General features: G+C 35.5%; 2 protein-coding genes across 3 annotated transcripts in view; both read left to right on the top strand.

Moving 5' to 3' along the window:
- The window catches only part of LOC110377220 (atrial natriuretic peptide receptor 2), a 52,432-nt gene extending 35,508 nt beyond the window's left edge, over positions 1-16,924 (top strand). Inside the window, exons 2-8 of the mRNA XM_021336013.3 lie at positions 6,070-6,209; positions 8,117-8,261; positions 9,395-9,544; positions 10,351-10,543; positions 12,819-12,993; positions 15,656-15,846; positions 16,314-16,924. Coding sequence (XP_021191688.1) covers positions 6,074-6,209; positions 8,117-8,261; positions 9,395-9,544; positions 10,351-10,543; positions 12,819-12,993; positions 15,656-15,846; positions 16,314-16,829 — 1,506 coding nt within the window. The 5' untranslated portion in view covers positions 6,070-6,073 and the 3' untranslated portion in view covers positions 16,830-16,924. The remainder of the gene's footprint in view (positions 1-6,069; positions 6,210-8,116; positions 8,262-9,394; positions 9,545-10,350; positions 10,544-12,818; positions 12,994-15,655; positions 15,847-16,313) is intronic.
- Positions 1-23,536, top strand: part of LOC110377229 (annexin B9) — a 367,919-nt gene that overhangs the window by 94,342 nt on the left and 250,041 nt on the right. The gene's annotated exons all lie outside the window — the stretch shown is intronic.

The following is a 23,536-nucleotide window of genomic DNA, read 5'->3' as shown; positions in this document are numbered from 1 at the left end:
GAAAAATAACAAAGCTTGTGCTTCTGTTAATGAGTTTAAAAATAACACTTTAAGTAAAAGGCCGCTATTTCCTATCTGACTGGCTTGAGAAGAAACGCTGAAACAAACTCAAGGGGCACAGTCTCTTTTAAGGCCCAAACATAACTGTACTAAGTACTACCCGGGTTTATCGGGGTTTCACCCGCGTCCCGTGGGAACTATTGCCCGTACCGAGATAAAATATAACCTATGTTATGCGGGAAGAGTGTAACTTTCCAATAATGCAAGATTTTTTCAAATCGGCTCTGTAGTTTCAGAGCCTTTGAGAAACAAACAAAACAGAAAATGTTTCCTATTTATTATTATATTAGTATAGATGGAGAATGTAGGCTGATATAATCCGGCCTTATACGACACGACGCCGTGACGTGCCGGTTGCAATCCGGACCGGTTTTAATTAAACCATAGATAGAACTGTACACAATACACAGGACGAAAAACAAGCTATACTTACGCGGAAAGAGTGTAACTTTCCAATAATGAAAGAGTTTTTCAAATCGGCTCAGTAGTTTCAGAGCCTTTGAGAAACAAACAAAACAGAAAATGTCCTATTTATTATATATTATAAGTATAGACGGAAAATGTAGGCTCATATAATCCAGCCTTATATGACATGGGGCGCCGTGACGTGCCGGTTGCAATCCGGACCGGTTTTAATTAAACCTCAGATTGCACTGTACACTATACACAGGACGAAAAACGAGCTGTTTAAACTAGTTTATTAATTCCTAGCGAGTTGGAATACAGTTGAAGTGAAGTTGGGAAATTAGTATTGCAGTGCGCTTAATATTAGTATTTGTTTCCTGTGGATTTTGTCGTTTTATTTGCTAAAGGTATTGTGAGTAATTAAAAAGCAATATGTTTTTTAAAACCTTCAGCAAAATGTTGTTTTATCATTTATACCTACGAGTATGTGCTGCAATATTTTAATTGCTTAACTCTGCGAATGCCCCAATTTTCAATGTGTTACTGAATGAAAATCGCTATTACACTAGTGTTTTTTCCGGTAGTTTTTTCCGCGCTGCGATGCTCGGTTCTTAGGGCGCATCTACAAGGTGCAAGTAGCTTGCGAATATTGAGGCACATGCGCAGGCTACATACCTTTTAAAACGTGCGGGATGTACCAAAGCAACATACCCACCCGCGTGCTCATATCACTTGTCACTTGCACATGTTAACTTGCTCCAGCTACGTGCACCGTGTAGATGATCCCTTACTGCATCGCTAACAAAACAATTTGACATCTGAAACAGCGTGGCCGATGTTTTCCGCGCGGAGTATGTAGAGAAACTACGCGTAGGTATACGTATGTACGTGCGATAAAATCCACTAGTATGAAAGCACTCTTAGGTTGTCAGGGATGTTACGAATATATTAAATTATATCGTTCCACATCGCAGTTGACAGTTTCGACGTTAATACGTTTTATTGGTTACTTTGACTGTTGGATACATATTATTTTATACTTGTATTTTTTTATAATGATATTAATGTATAACTTTGCTTTTAATTAATTTCTTTAATAGTACCTAGATAAAGGGATGATGGCAAAAAGAAGAGTCCGAAAGAAGAAAACATGCTACGCCGACCTCGAATAAAATTTTGATAGAGACAGGAGCATTATAAGATAAAGTATCATAAATTCTAAGTGTCAAAAAAGTTGTAATGAAAAAAAAATCTTGAAAGCCCAAGACATTTTTCCATATTTTTTTTCAATATACAATCAGATTGCTAATATAACTTGTCCAATATATAAAGTTTAGTGTGCCAGCGTGCGTGGATAGAAAAATAAGTACATATGTTAGTTTCCGTAATATGGTACGTAATTTATCACATGCCTTCCATTTCTTTAAATAGTATAACGTTTAAAAGAATCTCTTTAGAAAGTTTTTATCCAATATCCAAACAAAGTAAACAAAAAGCTTTTCATAAGTATTTTTTAATTTGCTTTTCACATAAAAGACAATTGTAACAAACAGTTTCATGGCATTATTTTCCAGATTTAATGAAACTTCAATCGGATTTCTTTCAGAAAGAATAGAACCGTTCGTTATTCAGCTGAGAGAGTTTCAGTTTGTGAAGGCTACGCTATCGATACCTTTCAAACGGTTTGGAACAAAAGGATAAATCTGAAGCAAAATGTAACTGGTTTTATGAATAGTTTGTGTTGTTTTTAAACGTTTTTCCAAAAGGGAGGTTCTGAATTTTGATATGTTTGTTGCTTATATTTTGAATGAAGTGAATTCTTATTAGTGGAAAGTTGATGGTAAAAAATAATGACATAAGTATCCAGTATGGATTTTTGCAAATACGGTCTACTACGAGTATGTTACTCGGAAATAGTGTAGTTTTCCAATAGTGAATGAGTTTTTCAAATTGGTTCAGTTGTATCGGAACCTTTAGACTACAAACGAAAGAATGTTTCCTCTTTACTGTACAGATTATTTGGGTATTGTACGTTATTTCAACTTACCAAATAAAACACTACATGATCATGTATGAATTTCTAACATTACCTCTAACTAACATCAACACAACTCCACAAGAAAAAAAAAACAACCAGCTATTTCCGAGCTTTTCTAGCTCAAAACCAATTACACATGTGCACCCAGCTTATTTACACAGCAGTGTAAGCCAAACATGCTATCCACTGCGAGCTGCATTTGTAGACACAGAAGACAAATGTATACCATCCTTCTTGTCTCAAAGACTTGAATTTCAATCTGATATCACAAACAGATGCTTCGTTTAATGTTTATTTTTGTAATGAATGTTGCAATGCAATGTTTGTTATTTAGTTGGGAAATAGCTGCTGTTTTTAATAAGTGTTTAGTTCTTTATGTAATGTGAATCGTGGCTGTATTTAGTAGAGATTTTCTTATAGGAGCTTGGGGATAATCAACTGCCGAACCCGTCGATTAATCAGGAAGTTAAGCTGATATTGGTGCGGTTGATCAGTGGATGGGTGGCTGTCTATAACATAAAAAGTTTCTTCGTGTTTCGAAAGGCACGTTAAATTAACGGGCGCCGGCTGGCATTTGTAAATTTTCGGCTATGGTTAAGGGTAGTCAAAAGTCAGAAAGTATGATCCTGTTAGACTGAAAGTCGAGCTCCATGGATTTGTGAAAACGCTAAACAGTTTATCGTTATTGTTTTATACAAAGTACCTATTAGTATTATGGCCAGCGCGTCTAGATTCTGCTAACGAGTTTGTGTGGGTGTAGGCTTTCCGTCCAATTAAGATGTGGCTATAGGTACGTAACAATACTACGTAGGTATAGCATCTGACCTTTACAACACCGTTTCTGTTACTAAATGTACCTCGTTAGTTCGATTGTTGTTAATCTATGCTAGTATTAGGTATACTGTGGATTTGTTTCCTTATGATTGAACGCGCTAATCTCAGGAGCTACTGGACTGATTTGAACAATTCTTTCACTAAATACATATACTTAGGTAAATGTCTAGATTTATATAAACGTAGCATCAAATTTCGCCTACCTTAACCTACGAAACTAAATGATTATAAAGCGTGAAAATTGACTAGCGTTTATCCTCAACGTTTTTCACATTCGTAAAATTGGATATGGAAAATTATTTTCCAATTCAATTTCGAAAATACTTTCTTAAATTCCCGCACATAGTAAAGTATTCGAACGATATCCAAACCGCAAGCGATCAGTTTCTAGACATAAATTAAATCACACAGGTTATACTTTATGAATTTTATGCAGAGGTAGGGGTTTAAATTCATATGAAATTATATTATCACATTATTAGCACTGATTTTATATAAACAAAGTCTTATCGTAAATAAACTTAAAAAAATATAATTTTGAGAAGAAAAATGTTTGGTAGATAATTCGCAACAAATTATACATACCATCAGTTTTCATTAAAAAAAATATTGGGTAAAGCTTGTTATTATTCTTGTGTTCGATTTTCAAAACCAAAACCAAAACGTCTACTGCATTTTATTCATACCTACCCAGGTTCTCTATTCAAAAATCCTTCGCACTCGATTCCCAAAACGTTGCCAAAAACCCTAGTACCCAATATACCCAATGAAAGCTGTACAAAGTGGGTCCTCCAATGTAGTGCTGCACAAACATGGCCTAGTTTACCCCGCGGCTCCGGTTACACCGCTTTGTTGTGACGTCATTGATAGGCTCACATCGTGTGGACGGCGAAGTTTTTAACACGTCATAACTTTGTTGTCACAGAAATTGTCGTAAGTGGTGGTGGGAGCGAGCTTTTGAGAATGAAAAATACATATAAATATACTTTATTGTTGTACACAAATGGATTAGTAGAATCAATTATTTTATAGAATATGGAATTTTAGGCCTACTTACCAATACTAGCTTTAGACTAAGACATAAATTTTCCAAGACACAGAATGAAAAATGAATTAGATCAAAATATAATTTCAACAACGTATTACAAAATAATTCTATTTGTAGACCACAAAACACTCCGGATTTCTCCGAAACGAGCTTGCAAAACGCTTCTTTTATTATCTCAAATTGTCTCACTGCCAAATAAGGACCCTCAAATCCCCAACCGACTATTATTTCCCAATCCTCGAAACGAGAGGCAATTACTCGAAAATAACGAGAAAAATAAGGCGAAGAACTCACCTGCGGTTCTCTAAAACCTTTATAATATTCCCCTGGGAGTGATTGGAGTCTTCTATATCCCAAATTTATGGCCCTCCTTTCGTAAAATATAATGGGAGTCTCCAATTTATTACTTGTTAGCTGTAAGCAGAATTAATTATGGTTATCAAGCCTTAAGTTGAGAGCTCTCTCCGCGATACCGTGTAAGAAATATGTGCACATTAATTTACCTGAGGGAAAAGAAATGTGGAAGGATATCTGAGGATTTCTTTTATGTAATAAATGTATTGAAAGAGGGTTCTCTTATTACATTACATTTTTAGTTGAGAGCGTGTAGACAATATTACATACATCTTTTTAGCTACATTTTGTTAAGAAATGCTTTCATTTAAAAAGTTGTATGTTATATGTATTATGTTAGTATGTTAAATATTTCTACCTAAAAATGACGTTACATGATAAAAGAAAAAGTGACCAATATTTTAGCCTAATCTATACAAAACGAACTTATACTTAACAATTTATACTTAATTACATTTTTATTCAACATGCCTATTCTTATTCCGATGTGAAGGCCTATTATGCCTGAACGAATATTATAGGATAATAGCTATCAATTTAGATGATGCAGTGTAGAAGCTTACCTAACATTACCTTTTTACAATATGAAGAGTAATGGTTATCGGAGCAATGGCTGACATTTTGCGGTCGATATTTTATAAATCTAAAGTTACCATCCCAGATCAGCTAGCAAGATTAATATGAAAATACCTGAATTCACAGGAATTTTATGATTTTAGAGTATAGCGGGACTGGATTTTTCTCTAAAGAAAAATCGAATTAAGTACGGCCCGTACTTTTTAACCTTATTAGTTCTTCGACCTAGGTCGGCTATAAATTAATTCTGAAGAACCTGCTTTTTCAGTCTATATCTAATGATTTTAATTTTATGATTTCCAATTATAATTAGATACCTTTACATATTCAGGCGAAACACATTTTTAGGGTTTCTTTGTGATAAGTTTAATACCCCCACATTAGCTAGAAAAAATAATATATAACTCTTCTTGTAACCAATTTTTTGCTATTGTCGCCAAAGCGCTCAAGTTATTCCTGACATGTATCTCCACAGACCGGATTATTACCTAAGCTATTTACTTGTAACCGCATAAATGAGACTTACACCAAACAAAGAAGAAACAGGAGCAAAAGCCGAAAGGACAATATTACCATTCTAGAAAATCATCAACATTACCAATAACAATACATCCTATAGTTTCTTCCCATTTTATAGTTTCTTACCTAGTTAATGTATTTCTGTCAATGTTCTTATAAATGTAATTGTTGGCAATCCAAAATAAATACTTTAGGCTAATCTGCACCATATCTGATGGTATATTTTGTTCCTTAGCACGATGTCCCTGGTTCCTCCGGGGGGTGCGGACTCCCCCAGTCCGCGACGCGCAGTCAGTCCCCTGCTAGAGATGCGCAGACCCCACTGCACGCTCGCCTGTGACTACTGCGCAGCTATATTGGAGGATAAGTTTAAACGTGAGTAGAAACAGTATATTTTCAATCACTACGTACTATAAGACAAAGTCGCTTTTTGTCCCTGTGTCCATATATCGCCATCCATTTGCACGCTTAAATCTTCAAAACTACGCAACCGATTTTCATGCGGGTTTTTAAATAGATAGAGTGATTAAAGAAGAAGGTTTATATGTATAATATCACACATGAAATGGTAGAATACGGTTATCCCGTGCGAAGCCGGAGCGGTTCGCTAGTCCTTGCTAATGTTACAAATAATGTTGAAATTAACTCTGCTATCTGTCTGTAGTTCATGCCAGAAGTTTATGAGGTGGAAAATCAGCAGAATATCTCCCCCGCTGTGGGTGCATTCCTGCGCTTTAATATTTTTTCTTTTGCATTTTTTAAACTAACACAGATAGTTCCGATTAAAATGGGTTAATGTACAACCGATTAAAGAATACATTAATATAAAATGGTTCAATATAAAAAATAACATCACTAAACATTTTTATACCGCCTACATTTACGTCGCAAACATTGATCGACCTCCATAACATAATCAAACGAGAATATATTTTCTATACGGCCCATTTCTCCATAACCTCGGGCATGGAGCATATTTTCCCCATAAATTGTCATATAAAGTCCTCTCTCTATGGGGAAAGGGAGTTACGGGGCTTACCTTTCATAGAGGTGCAGATTTACTATAGAAAGGCCAGGTGTTAGAAATTGCCGTAGAATAAAAATAAAACCTACATAGTTCGATCGTAGCCAAAACCAATAGCGACCTGTTATTAAAAAATACTCCGAGCATTTTCGGAATTTTTCCGTGCATTTTTTTGGGAATAGGTATATCAAATCGTATGGATAGGATCTGTTGGTATTTCGCAATAAATCTGTATTTGTAGTGATTGATCTAAAATGTTATTGTGAAAGGCCATTTCTTTGGTCCACAGCTGGACCAATACAAAAAAGGCCATAAGCTGTAATAACAGATGACAGAATTAAATCACTCTGTAAATATTTTCTTTTTGCAAACTATTAATTATATTCTACTAGTAAAGGCTTTACCGATATTTGTCGTCATTGCCAGATAGTTGCATTCAAACGAGGAGTTACATAAAAAGAAAGATCGAAAGGTCAGAAAAAGGCGGGTCGGGGCAAAATCTAATAATAAGTATATTTTTGCTGATGCTATGTTCTTCTTCCCATGTACCTTATATGGAAAGCCAATGTAACAACTATGTAATACAAATTAATTATTCAGGGGAAGTCACGGCAAGCACGTGACTAATCAGACCACATTTGCATATATAGTTTATCTCGGAAAAAAAAGACGCACGTAAATACTAGAGGTACATTTGTTTTGCTTTTTTCACAACCCGTTTTTTTTAACAAATAAAAAATGCGGGAATTCTGTGAGTAATCTTTAAAGGGACATTTTAATTTCATGGGCCATTTAGTAAATACCTTTTAGTTCTTAGTGAGTTCAGTTTATAGGCTATTAATTTGTCTGAACCTTCATGTTTTTTAAACGCTGGAAAAAGCTGTTTTTAATTGAATCTTCGTTTAAACGTTTTATGGTTAGAATTGACTGCTCATTTCGGACTTAGAGCAGACAGACTAATGATTATTATCATAGCATAGAAACCGTTTTATACGTTGGCTATATAAGTGCTGAAATATTAGGATAGTATGCCATTAGATACAAGGATGCAACCCTGGAGTCTGGACCCTGAGAAATGCAGTTTGTCTATTTACACCGACCTTCTTTTTTGGATATATTGTATGTCTTATGTTTGTTAACTCATCGTTCTGTTTATTTATCTTTTAAAATTGTTTTCTTGTTTTACCATGTTTTTTTATGAATATTCGCATGTCTGTTTTGTGTCCTAAATGATTTGATTTGATCTTTATGACACCAGGGAGCGCCGATATGCGCAACCGAGGCACATCGCCGCTGTCAGCGTCACCGCGCCAGTCCCTGACCGGGGAGCCACCCTGGACCCTCCCGGATGACGACCGACCCGACTTCTCAGCACTCAAGGAAAATATACAGAGGATTAACAAGTAAGCAATCTTTGCATAATATCAGACCGTTGCCGTCTACAACTGAAGCAGGCCCTTCCACAATGAGCGTCAAACATCTCTTTCTTTTACGAACAAAAAGTGCACGCGACGAGACGTTGCGAGTCCAATTATGCTAGCGTATGTTCGGTTGCAACTTCGTGGATATTTTAGAAATGTTTGTAAGCAATTTGTTGCTATTTGCGTCACAGTGCCGTACACTAGTGGAATCTCTTCTTTACAATGCATAGATACGTAGAAGGTTCGTTAAACGTCTTTTGTTTTGGATTCCGCCTGAAGTTCTTTTGATCAGCGTTAAACGCTATGCGTTTTGGATATTTGGTGGGTTGTAGATTAAAATTCGCTTTGGATTGGCTTGTACTCAGGTGAATTTGAAATAAAAATTGTTAAAATATGAAAAATTATGTAGGTATCTGACTCATTATAATACGGCCTTTTTCCACATGAGTCTTGTCATTTCATCTGAAATCTAACTCTTATTACCCAACACAATAACGAAACATAACAATAGAATCGATACGTAACCTAGTAGCGAGCTATATTACTAGCTGATTGAATAGCCGCTTGGCCGCTGATTAGATGCGATACAGCGAGGAGCCACAAGCCATAATATGCAGTAACAATACAAACCGCTACAGACTGAGATGAACTGTGGGTTAGCTTGTGAATATCAGAGTTAATATTGGATAATAAAGCTCTAGTATATAGGATTTGTTTTATTAGGTTTTGAAATCTAGGTTTTCCTACTAAAAAAGTTCCATAACTAACTACCTTTTCTTAGTTTTGATTTTTTTAAAGCTAAATAATAAGCATCGTTGGGTGAAAGTTTTAGTTAGTGTCAGGTTAAATAAAGAATGGTATTTTAGGAGTATAACGCATTTTTTTGCCTGAACCGTCCCACTGGTGGATAAAATCCTCCCCACTTTGGTCTCTGTGCAACGTATTGTCATTGAAAAAAAAAAACATTCTATCTACTATTGGTATTTAATTAATATTCCATGATGAGGATGACTAGGGCAGAGCTTTTTGACTGAGGAAATATATTTTGTTTTGGTACAGTCCAATTCTGGATGTCTTTTCTATAAATAACTTTTAAAAACTTTTCTTCCTCATAGGGACTGCGAAACATCAACAAGGCTGGACATGCTGCTGACACAAGTGGAACAGTATGCTAACAACCTGGAGGCGCTGGTGGAGGAGAGGACCTCCGACTACCTGGAGGAGAAGAGGAAGTGTGAGGAACTTCTGTACCAGCTGTTGCCGAAGTAAGTCAAATTGTCTGTTATACTGTCTTCGGAATTGTGAGACAGTCTTCGTTTCAGTGAAAGACCACTTCAGTCCATTGCCGAAAAAAGGCCTCCTCTGAGGTTTTTCACTTTAGGTGTTTATCAGTTGTGGCGAGTAAATTACTATTGTAACTGCCTCGTTGGTCTAGCTGTCGCAAGTGCGGCTGCTGAGCACAAGGTCTCGGGTTCGATTCCCGAGTCGGGCCGAAATCGCTTTGTGGGTTTTAGAAGACTTTCACAAAGCAGCCCGGAGCCTGGAAGCTGGTGATTGATACACCCGTGCATCGGAGAGCACGTAAATGTCGGTCCTGCGCCTGATCTCTCTCCGGTCGTGTCGGATTACCGTCCCATCGGGCTATGAGAGTTAAGGAGTAGTGAGTGCACCTGTGTCTGCGCAAATGCTCGTGCACTATAATATGTCATGCGTAGTTGGCTAATCTCTTTACATGAGAACAGCCGCCGTAGCCGATAATCGGCTAGGAGGACATCATCATTGTGAATAGTAGGATCAAAATAAAACATATAATTTTGCTTTTATTGACTTCATCTTGTTAGCTCCATAAAAAATGTGTATGTAGAATATATCTACAAAGCATCTGCCGCCATCTGGAACAGCGTCGTTTAACAGTATCCGCACTGCATACTTTACAGTCGGTCGACAGTTGGTCCGACTGTTCATTGTAGCATACGGGGTACACTAAACATAATGGCAGTTTTTCAATCCATAATTTAAATTGTCACTGGCTTGCTTAAATACTTAGAACATTTATGTTTTTTCCACCCAGGTCCGTAGCCTCCCAACTAATAATGGGTCAGCCTGTCATGGCGGAGACATATGACCAGGTGACAATCTACTTCAGCGACATCATCGGCTTCACCCAGCTGTCAGCGGAATCCACGCCCCTAGAGGTCGTTGACCTCCTCAATGATCTGTATACCAGCTTCGATTCCATTATTGAGAATTTCGATGTTTATAAGGTGAGTGAGTAAGAGTTACAATTAATATTTACTGATATTCGTACTCTAAACATCAAAAAGATTCTCAAAACTTCTGCGTTACAAAAGTTTCAAAAAGTATATCAAAATAACCATTTGTCATATTTGTTATTTATATTTGTCTTGCCCTTATCCCAATTTTTATTTTTAGTTTGTTTTTATTTGTAGCATGTCTTCTTCTTCCATTCTTTTCTCTCTTATGTCTGATGTCATCCTTCAAGTAATATCGTCAGGCATATTGTCTTTCACAAAATCCACATAACTGACAGAACACGAATTAAATAACATACCTACAGCCATGAGAGACGAAATCACTGCATTACATTCAGAAACTTTTTTACTAACCAAGTTAGTAAAAGAAACATTAAGTACCAGTTTCATTTCATCACTCTTCCAGGTTTTATTTCCTCTTATAGAAGAGGAACAAAATGATGTATCGTGTTTGAGCGTCCATCGTTCACTGCAGTTTGCTTTCTTAGGTCGGTGTTGAAATGTTTCCACTTTATGAGAACAAAGGAATTTTAAAATCTTAAATGTATCATTTTGAACAGGGCAGTAAATCGTCACAAAAATCTTTTTTTAATCAATCTTGTAAGGCATCCTCAATCTTTAAGTTAGTGGGGACAAAATCGATCAAAACTACCACCACTAATATTAATTTGTATAGTCTTTTCTATGTTGGGGGCGGCTTCTAGTCTGCCCTTATGCAGCTGAGTACCAGTGGTATTACATAGAGCAACTGCCTATCTGACCTCTTCAGCCGAGTTACCTGGGCAAACCGACATCTCTTGGTAAGACTGGTCGTCAAACATACTAGCTTCCTAATACCCGTAAGCCTGCCAGAGATGTTCAAAAGACAGCGGGGACCCACGAATTGCCTCCCTTTTTTAGTACTTTATCAATTGTACTGTAACACATACTTAATTCTCTTCACTCACCCACTTATATTTAAAAGTTCTAAATATTTAAGACACATCAAACGTTACCTTACAAAACAGCTTGTCTCTTTCACAGCTACTGAAAGGGCAATCAGAATATTCTAGCACTAACCTCGAAAAGGGACAGAGTAATCAATGCATTATTAACTGGCGACCTATTTAATTCCGTATTGGACAGTGATAGAATATTAATTAGATTCTGCCCGGCGGGTTGGTAACTAATTTATACTGATCTGATGACAATTTAGAGCGCATTGCTATTTATGAGGTAGTGGATTAGCCGGGATTGCATAATTATTTAATAGTGAATTAATTTAAATATTTTGGGTGTCAGTTCTGATGACGCAAAATAGTTAATATTTTATTGTAAGTACAAATAGAATTACTAACATAGTTCTTAAGCTATTATCTTTCATGTATTACTAACACTATATGGACCGAAAATAAGTCTGAAATAAATATATTGAAATTGAAATTGAAAAGCTTTATGCATAATTGTGAACAATTGAAATTTCGGAAGACATTGTTTTTTTTTTCAAAGATCATTCTTTTGATTAAGGGTTCCACTTTCTGTAAAAACATAGCTTTTAAACAAAAACTATGTTCGACATTAGTCATATCATACCTATGTATGGTATACTAATTAGTCTCAAGGCCTTTGTGAATGTAAAGTTTACAGAATATCATTACTCTGTATTTCCGTATAGTTTTGTCTGTGACATCAAAAGCTTCGCAAAAGCCCTCTCCCAAATTCAATTTTGGACTGAGCCCGCTTTTGTACGCAACAACTTCAACATGGATATGTTCCATTTCAAACTTTAATAACAATTGTAGAAATAAACAAGTTTTTGCTATAGCAATAGTTTTGATACTTGAATGTACTGTACTGGAATAATTCCGCTTCATAGTTTTAAATCCAATTAGTATTTAAACTTTCTTGAGGACAATTTTAATACTATATTGAGTCACGTGCATACTATTATTCATTGCTGTATGCCAATGCATTTTATTCACCTCAACATAGGTATGTATTTTTTCAATAAGAACGCGGTGTTCTTCTACTTAAGAAACGGAAGAAAACTACCTATAAGAAGGCTTTTGCCTACTTTTTTGGGTCAATTCTATCATTGTTTCTAGGAGTCTATACCTATTCGTAATCGTAAGAAATCATGGCAAATAATCAAGAGATGAAAAAAATACCAAGAGCAGGTACCCAAACAAAAAAGTGCACATACCTATAGTGCTATCAGTTTCTACATAACATCAACATCACACTCTCCCCAATATTGCTATTCTACAACCACACAAATTCTCCCCAGGTGGAAACCATAGGCGACGCCTACATGGTGGTATCCGGGCTGCCGATGCGCAATGGCAACCGTCACGCCGCAGAGATCGCGCGCATGTCTCTCGCGTTACTCAACGCGGTGCGCGTGAAGACCGTGCCTCATCGACCTGGAGAGCGCCTGTTGTTGAGGATTGGTATGCATACAGGTAAGGTACTGTTGGTTAGTTGGCAATATTCTATCTCTCGATTTGCTTAGAAACTAGGTATAGAATTTTGACATTAATATCAATATCAAAAAGCAATTATTCAAAGTAGGATCAAAAACAGCACTTTGTGAACGTTAAAATTAGACGAGACAACCCTCTAACCTCCCCACTCAGAGACATTTAATGGTAACTTAAGCCATTCCTTAGTGAAGGATTTGTATGACATTCCGTCACTAAGGAGTGACTTAAGTAATCATTAAATGTCTCTGAGTGGGGGGTGAAACGCTCACCTGTCTGTCAACACTTATGTTATTGCTGGGAAGGAGTGGAACAAAAAAAAGCAACGCGCGTCTGTCTGTTAGATTTAAAGGACTAGCCCCATAAGTACAAGAAATATCTTATTTCTATCTCTAGTAAGTAAAACATAACATTATTGGGTTAGGCCGTAAGTCGGTAGAATCTTTATGCATGTTTTGTAAGTGATTCCTTATTACGTACATGTTTTTACTCGAAGAAATTAAAGAGTTTCCATTAAAGGAGTTTCATAATATTGTTGTAATATTTATATTATTGTATAAAATAAACTTCTCTCAAGCAGATAATATTTGTTGCAAAATTTTCCACACTCCCGTCAATGTATGCAAAAACTTTTATACTTCTTACTCCGCTTTACGCAGAGTTTAAAATATACATATATAATTATATATTATGTAAAACTAACACGTGTTTAACATAAACATTTTCTTAACTTAGAATCTTAAGCAATCTTGAAAGAAGAAAATTGAAAAGTTTAAAGTAATACCAAAGTACAGATATAAAAGAAAGTCGTTTTATTTATACTATCTACTTAATATGTCTGAAGAATGACTGAATCGTTTAAGACGAAAATCAAAAGACAGGTATCTCAGACTTGGGAGAAGGACATAATATAGTTTTTATCACTATCCGGGAAACAGTTATCTGGGAACGCGGGTGAAACAGCGGGCGGAAGCTAGTTAAGAATATAAGTCAGAATTGAAACAGTATTATTAAAAAATGCTAGCATTTATTTCACCAATAGTTTTTCAAGTTATTTTATCATCCTGTCGTCAGTCGATAAACTACGCAGTTTAGCCTACATTCTTACAGATTATACGCAATATCGTTCAGTGCAGACAAAGTAATGAATCTTCCTGTCAACTTATCGCGAGGGCATATCAATCACGACATAGCAAAAACGTATAAAAGTGTATTACATTGTAAATATAGGAACTACTGCGTAGATTCTTAAGTTTCGATCGGAAGATGATACTGTCGGTATGTATGTGTGAATGTTCTTTTGTTCTTGAAACAAATGTAACTGGCGACTGGGTGTTGTTGTTTAATGTACATGAAACAAACCATTCAAAAAAATTAAGAGCATACAAAAATGGAGTGGTTGTTTGAAAAGGAAGCCAGAATGAAATTGCTACCACGTAGTAGTGTTAATGAAGTTACTACGCTCGAATGTCGTAGCACTTACCTATCTTGGAAATTAAGATTTGTCATTTTTCGTTTTTTTGCAAGTTTCAAAAGACATTGTCAAATTAATAACTAAACCTATAGCTAAACCAGTCTGGGTTGTTTCAAAGTAGCTCGATATCTAAAGAAATAAGGGATCTACTAAGATATTTTCTTATCAGGATATTCCTACCAAATACAAGATAACGACTGGGTTTGATTAGAAAATTCTATACACCTGGTTCATTTTAAAACATAATGGATAATTTAGACGTGGGTGTAAGTAGAACCACGTGCACCTACTAACATTTACTTAAAGGTCGTATCAGTGCAATAGAAGTACAAACAACGAGCTTTGTACCTCGTATTCCCTGTATAAGACATTAGGTACTTCCTACACTTGACACGTGTGCTCAATTCGAGGGTACATATCTACATATCCAAAATATATACAAACTACTTCTTAAAAGTGGCTGACTACAAGTTTGCAGTGCGTGGGGAGCTCTAACAAGTAGGTATGTTTAGTTAGGAAATTGGAAAATCCATTTTTTGTCACAATTCGCAAATGCCAAATGCTCAATTCAACTTAGAATTTAATGCGTCATATCATAATATGCCAAAATTATATTCCCTCTTTTATAATTTAAAGTCAAATCAAGATTTTAGAATATCACTGTAGATTAATATTTCACACTCCATGATTTTCTTTTTTACAAACTTGCGAAAGTGCAGTCTCAAAAGAATTGAAGACCTCCAACCAAATTATTAAAGAATTTTCTTTTCATTTTCAGCTTTGCCTATTATAAGGTTCTTTTGTAACGGAATAAAAATGAGGCTCATAATTTTAGTCGCAGGTGCAAACTAGTTCTTTGAGCTTTTGAATAAATTATTCCCACTAGGTGTTTTATAACAAAGAGAGTATTATTCGGTCCTTATTAATAATATATTTTTATTGAACGAAACCGCCATCTGTTCGGGTTTTGAATTACCTAATGTTTTTCTTATGATTATCGAAATCAAATGATTATTACAAATATGAATCTTTCTTAATACTACTGGACTTGCGAATATCTTAAGAAGAATTAGTCAAAGGAAACGTTTAAGTCTACGTTTCTTCCATTTATTTTGATATTTTTCTAATTTATATAGGTTTCACAGTAAAACGTATTTCCTCTTTTCTTAGGACCTTGCGTGGCAGGAGTGGTAGGACTCAAAATGCCTCGATATTGCCTCTTCGGAGACACAGTCAACACAGCGTCAAGGATGGAGTCCCATGGAGAGGCCCTGAAGATCCATGTCAGCCCGAAGACCAAAGAGGTTCTGGATCTATATGACTGCTTCGAACTGGAGTGCAGAGGAGAAATCACTATGAAGGTCAGTATCCATTCTAACACCATAAACAAAAACAAACGAATATCTGGACCTCATTAGATGAAGGTGAATTTAAAAATAAAACCTTGAAATATTTCTAAGTCATGTCAATTATGTAAAAATGTTCACAAGAAAGAGAATAACAAATGAGTACGAAAGATGAAATACAAAAATAAATTTCCATAAATATAGGATTTTATTTCCGCGTTCGTATCAAAGGGCGGTATATTAAGGGAAAGCTTTGTCTTGTCACAACTAATGCTACCTCATGAATTTTCATCGGAATCCCGCCAACTGTAATTTCTAGGAGAAACAGGAAAGTCCTTTCCCTAACAAAATTACCTTTTCACTAAGAATCTAGGTAGAGCCGTGTAATCACTGGTTCCATAAGACCAACAATTAACTAATATGGCAAAACTTTTTTGACTAATTATTATAAAAAGATGGTGTAACTAAAATATTGTTCACAGGGCAAAGGAAAAATGACGACATTTTGGCTGATAGGTGAAAAGAAGCCAGAAAACCAAGAGTGTTACTACACACAAACGAATCACGCGCAAGCCACATTGGTGAACAACCCGAGCATCACCTTTCAGGGTCCCGACAGCCCTGCATCCCATTCGCTGACACAAAGTCATAGTCCTGAACAAAATATCCCAGAAACCAAAGAAAATCACAGACCACTCGAAATCCAAAGCGAGAGAGATCGCATCAAACACGAGATAGCTACATTCGTTGCAAAGGACTTGATAAACAACATTGATATCGCTGTGAGAGAATTTCGAAAATCGCAAAGCGCGAATTTTGCTTCACACGCAAACAATAAGCCATTATGCAATGGGAATGGTAAAGGCCTAATAACACCAACGTATGATAAGGAACTCGTTATCAGCAAAGGTAAGGTCCGTGACGTTGTGAACAGATTCAACAACTCTGTAAACGAGGGTAATAAGTGCACGAAAATGAAAATTAAAAACGAAGACTGAACTGAGAGGAATGAAACGCTTATTGTCTTTCCCGGCCCGGTCTAAACAGATTTTAATACTTTAGAAGTGTTTATAGAGATACTTACTTAAAGAAACGTTACTAGTATATTTTGTGCCAAGCACATAGAAGATTTCTTTCATAGTCTAGTCATTACTGTTTTAAGATATTATTATATTAATAATGCATAGTACATTCCTAAGAAATTACATGTTAAAGGTAGTGGGTGACCAAATACCCTCCGAATTCTAGTTAAGTATAAAAATAGATGATTTTAAAATGTATCTCATAGATATTATAAATGTCATAGATTAAGGCGACAATCGCAGAAGCGATTTCAAGAAAGATGTAGTGAGAATTATTATGTGTGAATAGTAAAAGGTAACTATTGTATAATACACTTGGACCCTGTAGTGTTTTTACTGACCTTTTATACTTGCGTATCTTTCTAGTCCATTATACTGTCGTGAAGTAAGACATTTGTATGATAGATCACTTTCTAGCACCGCTGTTATTGGTGGCATTTCATCATTCCTTCAATGAACATCATTTACGAAAGAAATACAGCCGAGAGCTTTGTTTGTTTGAATGAGCGTATCTCGGGATCCACTGGACCGATTTGAAAAATCTGTTCAGTGGAAGTTCGCTCATTTATCGAGGCATGTTATAAGCTACTTTTGAAAGCGGGTGAAGCTACTAAGTCAAGTATTTGATGCTTATGTTAACTTGCGAAATACTCACTATTTCCTAATTTCACCCACACTTATAGAATTAAGTGGTTGTTAGAATTCTTCTAATTTTAGAATTGTTCGTTGCGTCTGTATGCTGTAAGCATTTTTAGATGATTTTGATGTTTTAAATAAAATATTTTATTGTGATAGCTTTGTGAGATTCTGATGTATGGATAGTTGGATATACTTCGGATACAATACAAGCAATTAAGAGTTATTTTTGTTGCTTTCAATGAACTAAAAGTATAGAGCGAGAGTTGATCATTCTGAAGTTTAATGATTAAGCTATATTCAAGTATTTTGCTACTAATTTATAATCCTTTCAAATCTTCTAAAATCGTTCCTTTTTTGTCGCAACAAAAATCTTACATAATATTGCTCTGGAACGGGAAATATAAAGAAAAACATTAGCAAAATTACTCTATTTATGGCAGTAGGCGCGGTTGTGGTTACTGCTCTACTTAATGCAAAATGGTCACTAATGAAAATACGCAGTGCAGGCTAATGGTTTGTACCTGATTCAATTATTTTCTAACTGTGACTGGTATAAATACATTTCAATCAAATAGCTAATATTAATCATCTGCGTTAGCAATTGTTTTGGAAATTGACGTCTTCCAATTTCAATTTCGTCAATTGTTTTGGATTAGGCTCAGGCTTATAATTTGCTAGTAAGTCAACTAAAACATTGCCTGTATTGTATCATTAAAAAAATATTTTGTTGTTATAATGAAATTATAAATAAAATACGTATTATTCAAAGATCTCTATTCTAGTCCATTTTGAAATTTTGATTGTGATATAAATATTATTATTCTAGTACAACTTTACCTGAGCTGTGACTGTATTCTATGTATATTAATTTAATTATTTATTGAAGTTCCTTTAAACAAGATATTTATGTTGCGACATTGTATGAATCATATATGAATAAAGAAATATAATTATTTTTTGACGTTTCATTTCTTTTTACTTTCTCCTTAAAATATTTACAAAAAAATAATACTTAAATATTAAGGAATTTTTATATAATTCTATATACTAAATGAAGGTGCATCAACTTGCATTGAGCAAGCGTGGTGATTAACACTCAATCCTTCTCTGTATGAGAGGAGACCTGTGCTCAGCAGTGGGACGATAAAAGGGCTGATGATAGTTATATGATGATGAGGTGTTCAAAGATAGATTTAATACTGGTAATTACCCTTGAATTTATAAGAAAACCCTCAGTATAACTTCATAGCTATGTATCCTTTAAGGAGCTTTATATAACGTCCACGGCCATAAAAAGGGGATTAAACGGCCGTTTCATGTTTTACTAGGGGGGAGTTAAATGCGGTGCATCTAACAGCTTGTCGGTACTTATTCCGCGCGATAAACTGCCAAGCGCGAGCGATTCAATCGCTGGGAGATTGGCAAATCTTTATGTATCGCTTTATGGGAAGACAGAGAATGGGATTTGTAGTTATATGTAATTGGAATTGGGCCACGTTTAGTTTAATATTCGGTGAGAGTTTTAATTTGCAATTAATTTATTACTAGAATGAAAAGTAAAATTGTCGTAATAATAAAGAAGTTCTTAAGGATGTACTCGCCGGTGCAAGTCCACTGCTAGCTAATGTTCTAGCGATTGAGATTTTGCGGATGTTTTAGAAACGTTCACACTCAATTTGAAACTGTTTGCTAGAGCGAGTCGACCCGAAGAAACAATTGGTGTCACACACACACTGTGTGTCTTACTACGAAAACAAAACTAGGCAACACGTAACAGATAGGTGTATCAAACAAACACACGAGCTCTGAATCCCCTAACGATAGATACAAATGCAGCTATATATAGCAGTAACAAGCTTTGCAGCAAATGGGTTAAACTACGAAGCGACAGCTCACTAAACATTTTTGTAACACATATTGTAAAAAAACTTTTAAAAACGATCTATGCACTTTTGAGGTAAACTTAAGAAAAATGGCAATCTGTGAAGAATTTAAGAAAACTCTGCCATATTACGTAACATACTTTTGTTACACACTACACGATATTTTGTAGAACAAAAAGTAACGACAAAGTCTTTAAAAGGAATATCAATTTACTAAAAGCATCAGACTCGAAGGCACTTCCAGATATTACGAAGACGTTTCAACTAAAGCTTGTTTTTGGCCATTTCGTTTTAATTGCCTTGTTTCTGGCGGTTATTACAATAATAACTGTTATTTGTTTAATAGAACCACTTTACGTAACTATTGTAAGTTTAAGTTACAGTGAAGTTCCAACATGCATTTGTTTTGTTCTTTGGTAACTAGCAAGTACTGGGGTATAGTTAACTGCTAAATCTTTTGTAGCAATTGACTAAATTAAAACTCTTAAAAAGAACTATGACTACGTTGTCTTTCACGTTAGTAGCATGTGTTTCTTAAATATCCAATCTATAGATGGCGATTAGAAATCGAATTGCTGTCTCATCTTACTATGAGGCTGAGTGCCAATATAATATGTCCTGCGCAACTGACAGATCTTCGAAAACTGGCTCTAAGGCCAAATATACTAATATTGAAGACCTTATTGGCCTGATTGGCCTTAGAGCCGGTTCTTGAGAACATTATCTTACAACTTATGAACACATTTCAGTAAATAACAAACGGTATACTATCCCATATTATTGCTACTATAACTATAACTAGATGTTGTTCCTTTGATCGAGAAAGTTGGTAACAACCTCATCCCGTATTCTATGATAGTTCGACGACTCTCGAACTTTGTCTAGCTAGTAACGACCCCATATCGAATGTGTATGATGTCTTTGTCGTGAGATAACGAGCTTTTGGATATAACTTTGATAGGACATAGTATAGTGTTTTGTTTTTTAACCGACTGCTAAGAAAGGTTGTGGTGTTTTCAAAGGTTTAAATAAGAGCTTGTTACTTTTATTTTACCGTCAGCAAAAAGGGCTTGTGACCTAGCTATGTAAAGAGAGGCTCGTGGCTACTTAACAATCGTGCTATTGCAGGCCGTAAGTAAGCACAGATTTACATGAAACTGCTATAGCAGAAAAAATACCGGTCAATTCCCATTGGTACCTTTAATTTAATAATTAAAAGTATGATGAATACCTAATACTTATTAAAGTATCAATAGTATACAATCTAAGTAGTTATTGAACTTGATACTTATAGAAGTTCAATCCAAAACAACATGGAAACTTACTAACAAGCTCTAAGAACCTTAACAAGGTGCCTATTCAGATCGCAGCTTGTTTAAAGTTCTCAAGAATAGCATACACTAGCTCTTTCAGGCATTTGCTAATGCAGCTGGCTGGATCTAAGTTTGCCGTGCTTGCTTCTATGGGTGAATGTGCATACCAAGGAGAACAAAAGACGAGAGATGTTATAACGGAAAATCTCCTAAGAAAGTAGCGTCGCCAAAATGCGGGTGTTCGATGGACGAGGAACGCGACTTTCTCTACTCTTATACGCTTTCTTTCGGACCCGCTCATTTTTTTTAACCAAATCGCCAATAAATTAAGACCAAACTTTGACAGATATCTCAAGGAATCCGTCAAGGACCCCGAAAATCTCTTTACTTTACCAGTAACTGATCGTTTTGATTACGCCTACTGTTCTTTATTTGGCAACTCCGCTATCTTTCCTTCTTCCTTGACACATACCGAGGACATAAGTGCATCTCAACTTACAAACTGTTCCTACAGATAGTATTAGCAAAGTGCTTCGGGGCTATTTCCAAATTAACTTAGTTCGAAAACTTATAGGAAGTGTTGAAGTCAAGTTTGTGAATGTAGTCCAATTTGCTTAAAAGTTTTTGGTAAGTTTTAATGTCTGTACCTAAAGTTGTAGATAGAGTAGACCTTGAGTAGGAATTTGTTTGCATTTGTGTTAAGGACTACTTAGCTTTTGAGTTACCAAAGTCTGTATTTCTCATATTCTTTACTGGTACTCAGCTGAATCCGGTTAGACTGGAAGCCGACCCCAACATGCTTGGGAAAAGGCTCGGAAGATGTGTATTTCTCATATCGAACCGCAGATGTTTAAGTAAGTATAAAGATGACAGACGTAATTCTACTCAGCCTTGTTTTGGCAAAAGCAAAATATAAGTGATGTTACAGGCAGTTCAAAACCAACAAACAAAACCCAAGAAACTGACCTTCAGTTGTTTTCCTACCACCGAATATACAGAGATTTCTTCGAAAAAACAAGCGAGAGTGGATCCGTTTATCGAGATCTCTCGCCTCAGGATTTAATTCATCCGTCGCGTTCTGGGATCCATCAAATTGGATCCGTGACGTGAGCGTTTGAGCAAAAGGGTATTCCAAGAAAGGCTTTTATGACTTATGGCTTATTACGCAATGTATGAAATCCGTAAGTATAGAGAGTTTACTTGAGTTGAGTTTCTTTTTGTGTGCAGTAGGCAGCTTTTGAAGTGTTTTTCAATTTATCAATATTTTTTTGTATTCTTAAGGCATGATGCCATGTTGGGAAGCTACACTGTCCCCGAGTAACGTAGGCACATATTTATCTTATATGGGAACAGAATGAAGTTCGGGACGCGAGTGAAACCACGGTAAAACAGCTAGTTCGTATATTATGTTACTGTAAAAGTTTATAGCAATAGGTAACTTTTGCACTAGATATTTATTTTAATTCTGACGTACAAGAATGCCATATAGAATGAAGTGATAACCCGTGTTATGTGATTTTTCGGTTTACATCACGACAATGCTTTTGAAATTCAGTACTCGCAATAACAATACTATTACGTGTATAATTTACAAGAGCATCCAGTACTGTTGATGTCACTATCATAAATGGGGCGAATTTCTGCGAGCTGGGCCAGGGATGGAATGCTTTTGCCAATTCAAACATTCCAGTTAATTTGCTTTACATCTGTGAAATTTAATTGAATTCATAATTCATCAAAGGGATTTATATCACTACCTATTTTATCTGTACCAGCTTTTTGAGATAGATCCTTCATAAGTATATACTACATTTTCATGACACAATTCATCCCCATTGTACGAGTATATTGCTTTGAAGCGTAAACATTAAACCAAGCAATTCTTTGATATCCCAATAAAATCAGTGAGATTAGTCTGTGCAACTCTAAAATTGGGATATCGTATTGGGATATATTTCGGAATCTCGGAATTTACTACGCTGGAAAAGAAAGCAAAACTAATCAGTGTATTGTCTTTTTATCAAAATAGTATGTATCCCATGTTCCGCAAATTTTACTGGGTTATGTCAATTTATTAGATACTTCCAGTAATTAAGATTCTACAGGCGAAAATAATAACAGACCTAAAAACATTCTGAAAAAACTACTATGTGTTCAGTACAAACACTCAATGTACTCTCTATTATTTTTTTCCTTTCGGTGCTCCTTTCAAATCCTGATCACTACAGCACACAATTTTATTGAAATTCTTTGTCCTCAAAACCAATAGTAATTGGTAACCCTAGGTATGTAGGAAAGTGGCCATTAAGGGGGCGGACTCAGTACTAATAATAGTAATAGGGGTGCCTACTGCCGACGCTTCGGAATGCCTTGTGCAATCAAATAATATGCATTGAGTTTGTAAGGCTATTTAGCTTATATTAGATGTCGTGAAATGTGCGTTATGGGGTATCTGGCCTTGGAGATTAGGAAAAAGTGTAGTAAACTAGTACTTTTCTTGTAGTTTTGTATAGAAAACAGCTTTTATGTTTGATTTGTATTAAAACAAGATTTTAATGTGAGTTAAGCAAATAAATTGTATAGAATTAAAGACACTTCATGAATGTTTATTCCAGATTTTTCAAGGCATAGTTAATTTTCTATAAAACCTTTAAGTTCTTTTTGGTTATCGAACTCTTTACAAAAATCCCAAGACGTCTGTAACTCTGGGTGCCTGATTTCTTTTTTTATCTCGTCTGATAAAAAAAAACTTATCTATAGGTATTGGAGGTATAAAATGACGTAACTA

The sequence above is a fragment of the Helicoverpa armigera genome, chromosome 23 (assembly GCF_030705265.1).
Source record: "Helicoverpa armigera isolate CAAS_96S chromosome 23, ASM3070526v1, whole genome shotgun sequence".
NCBI lineage: Eukaryota > Metazoa > Arthropoda > Insecta > Lepidoptera > Noctuidae > Helicoverpa > Helicoverpa armigera.
Note: the sequence above shows the minus strand (reverse complement) of the source record. Positions and strands in the feature narration are given on the sequence as shown.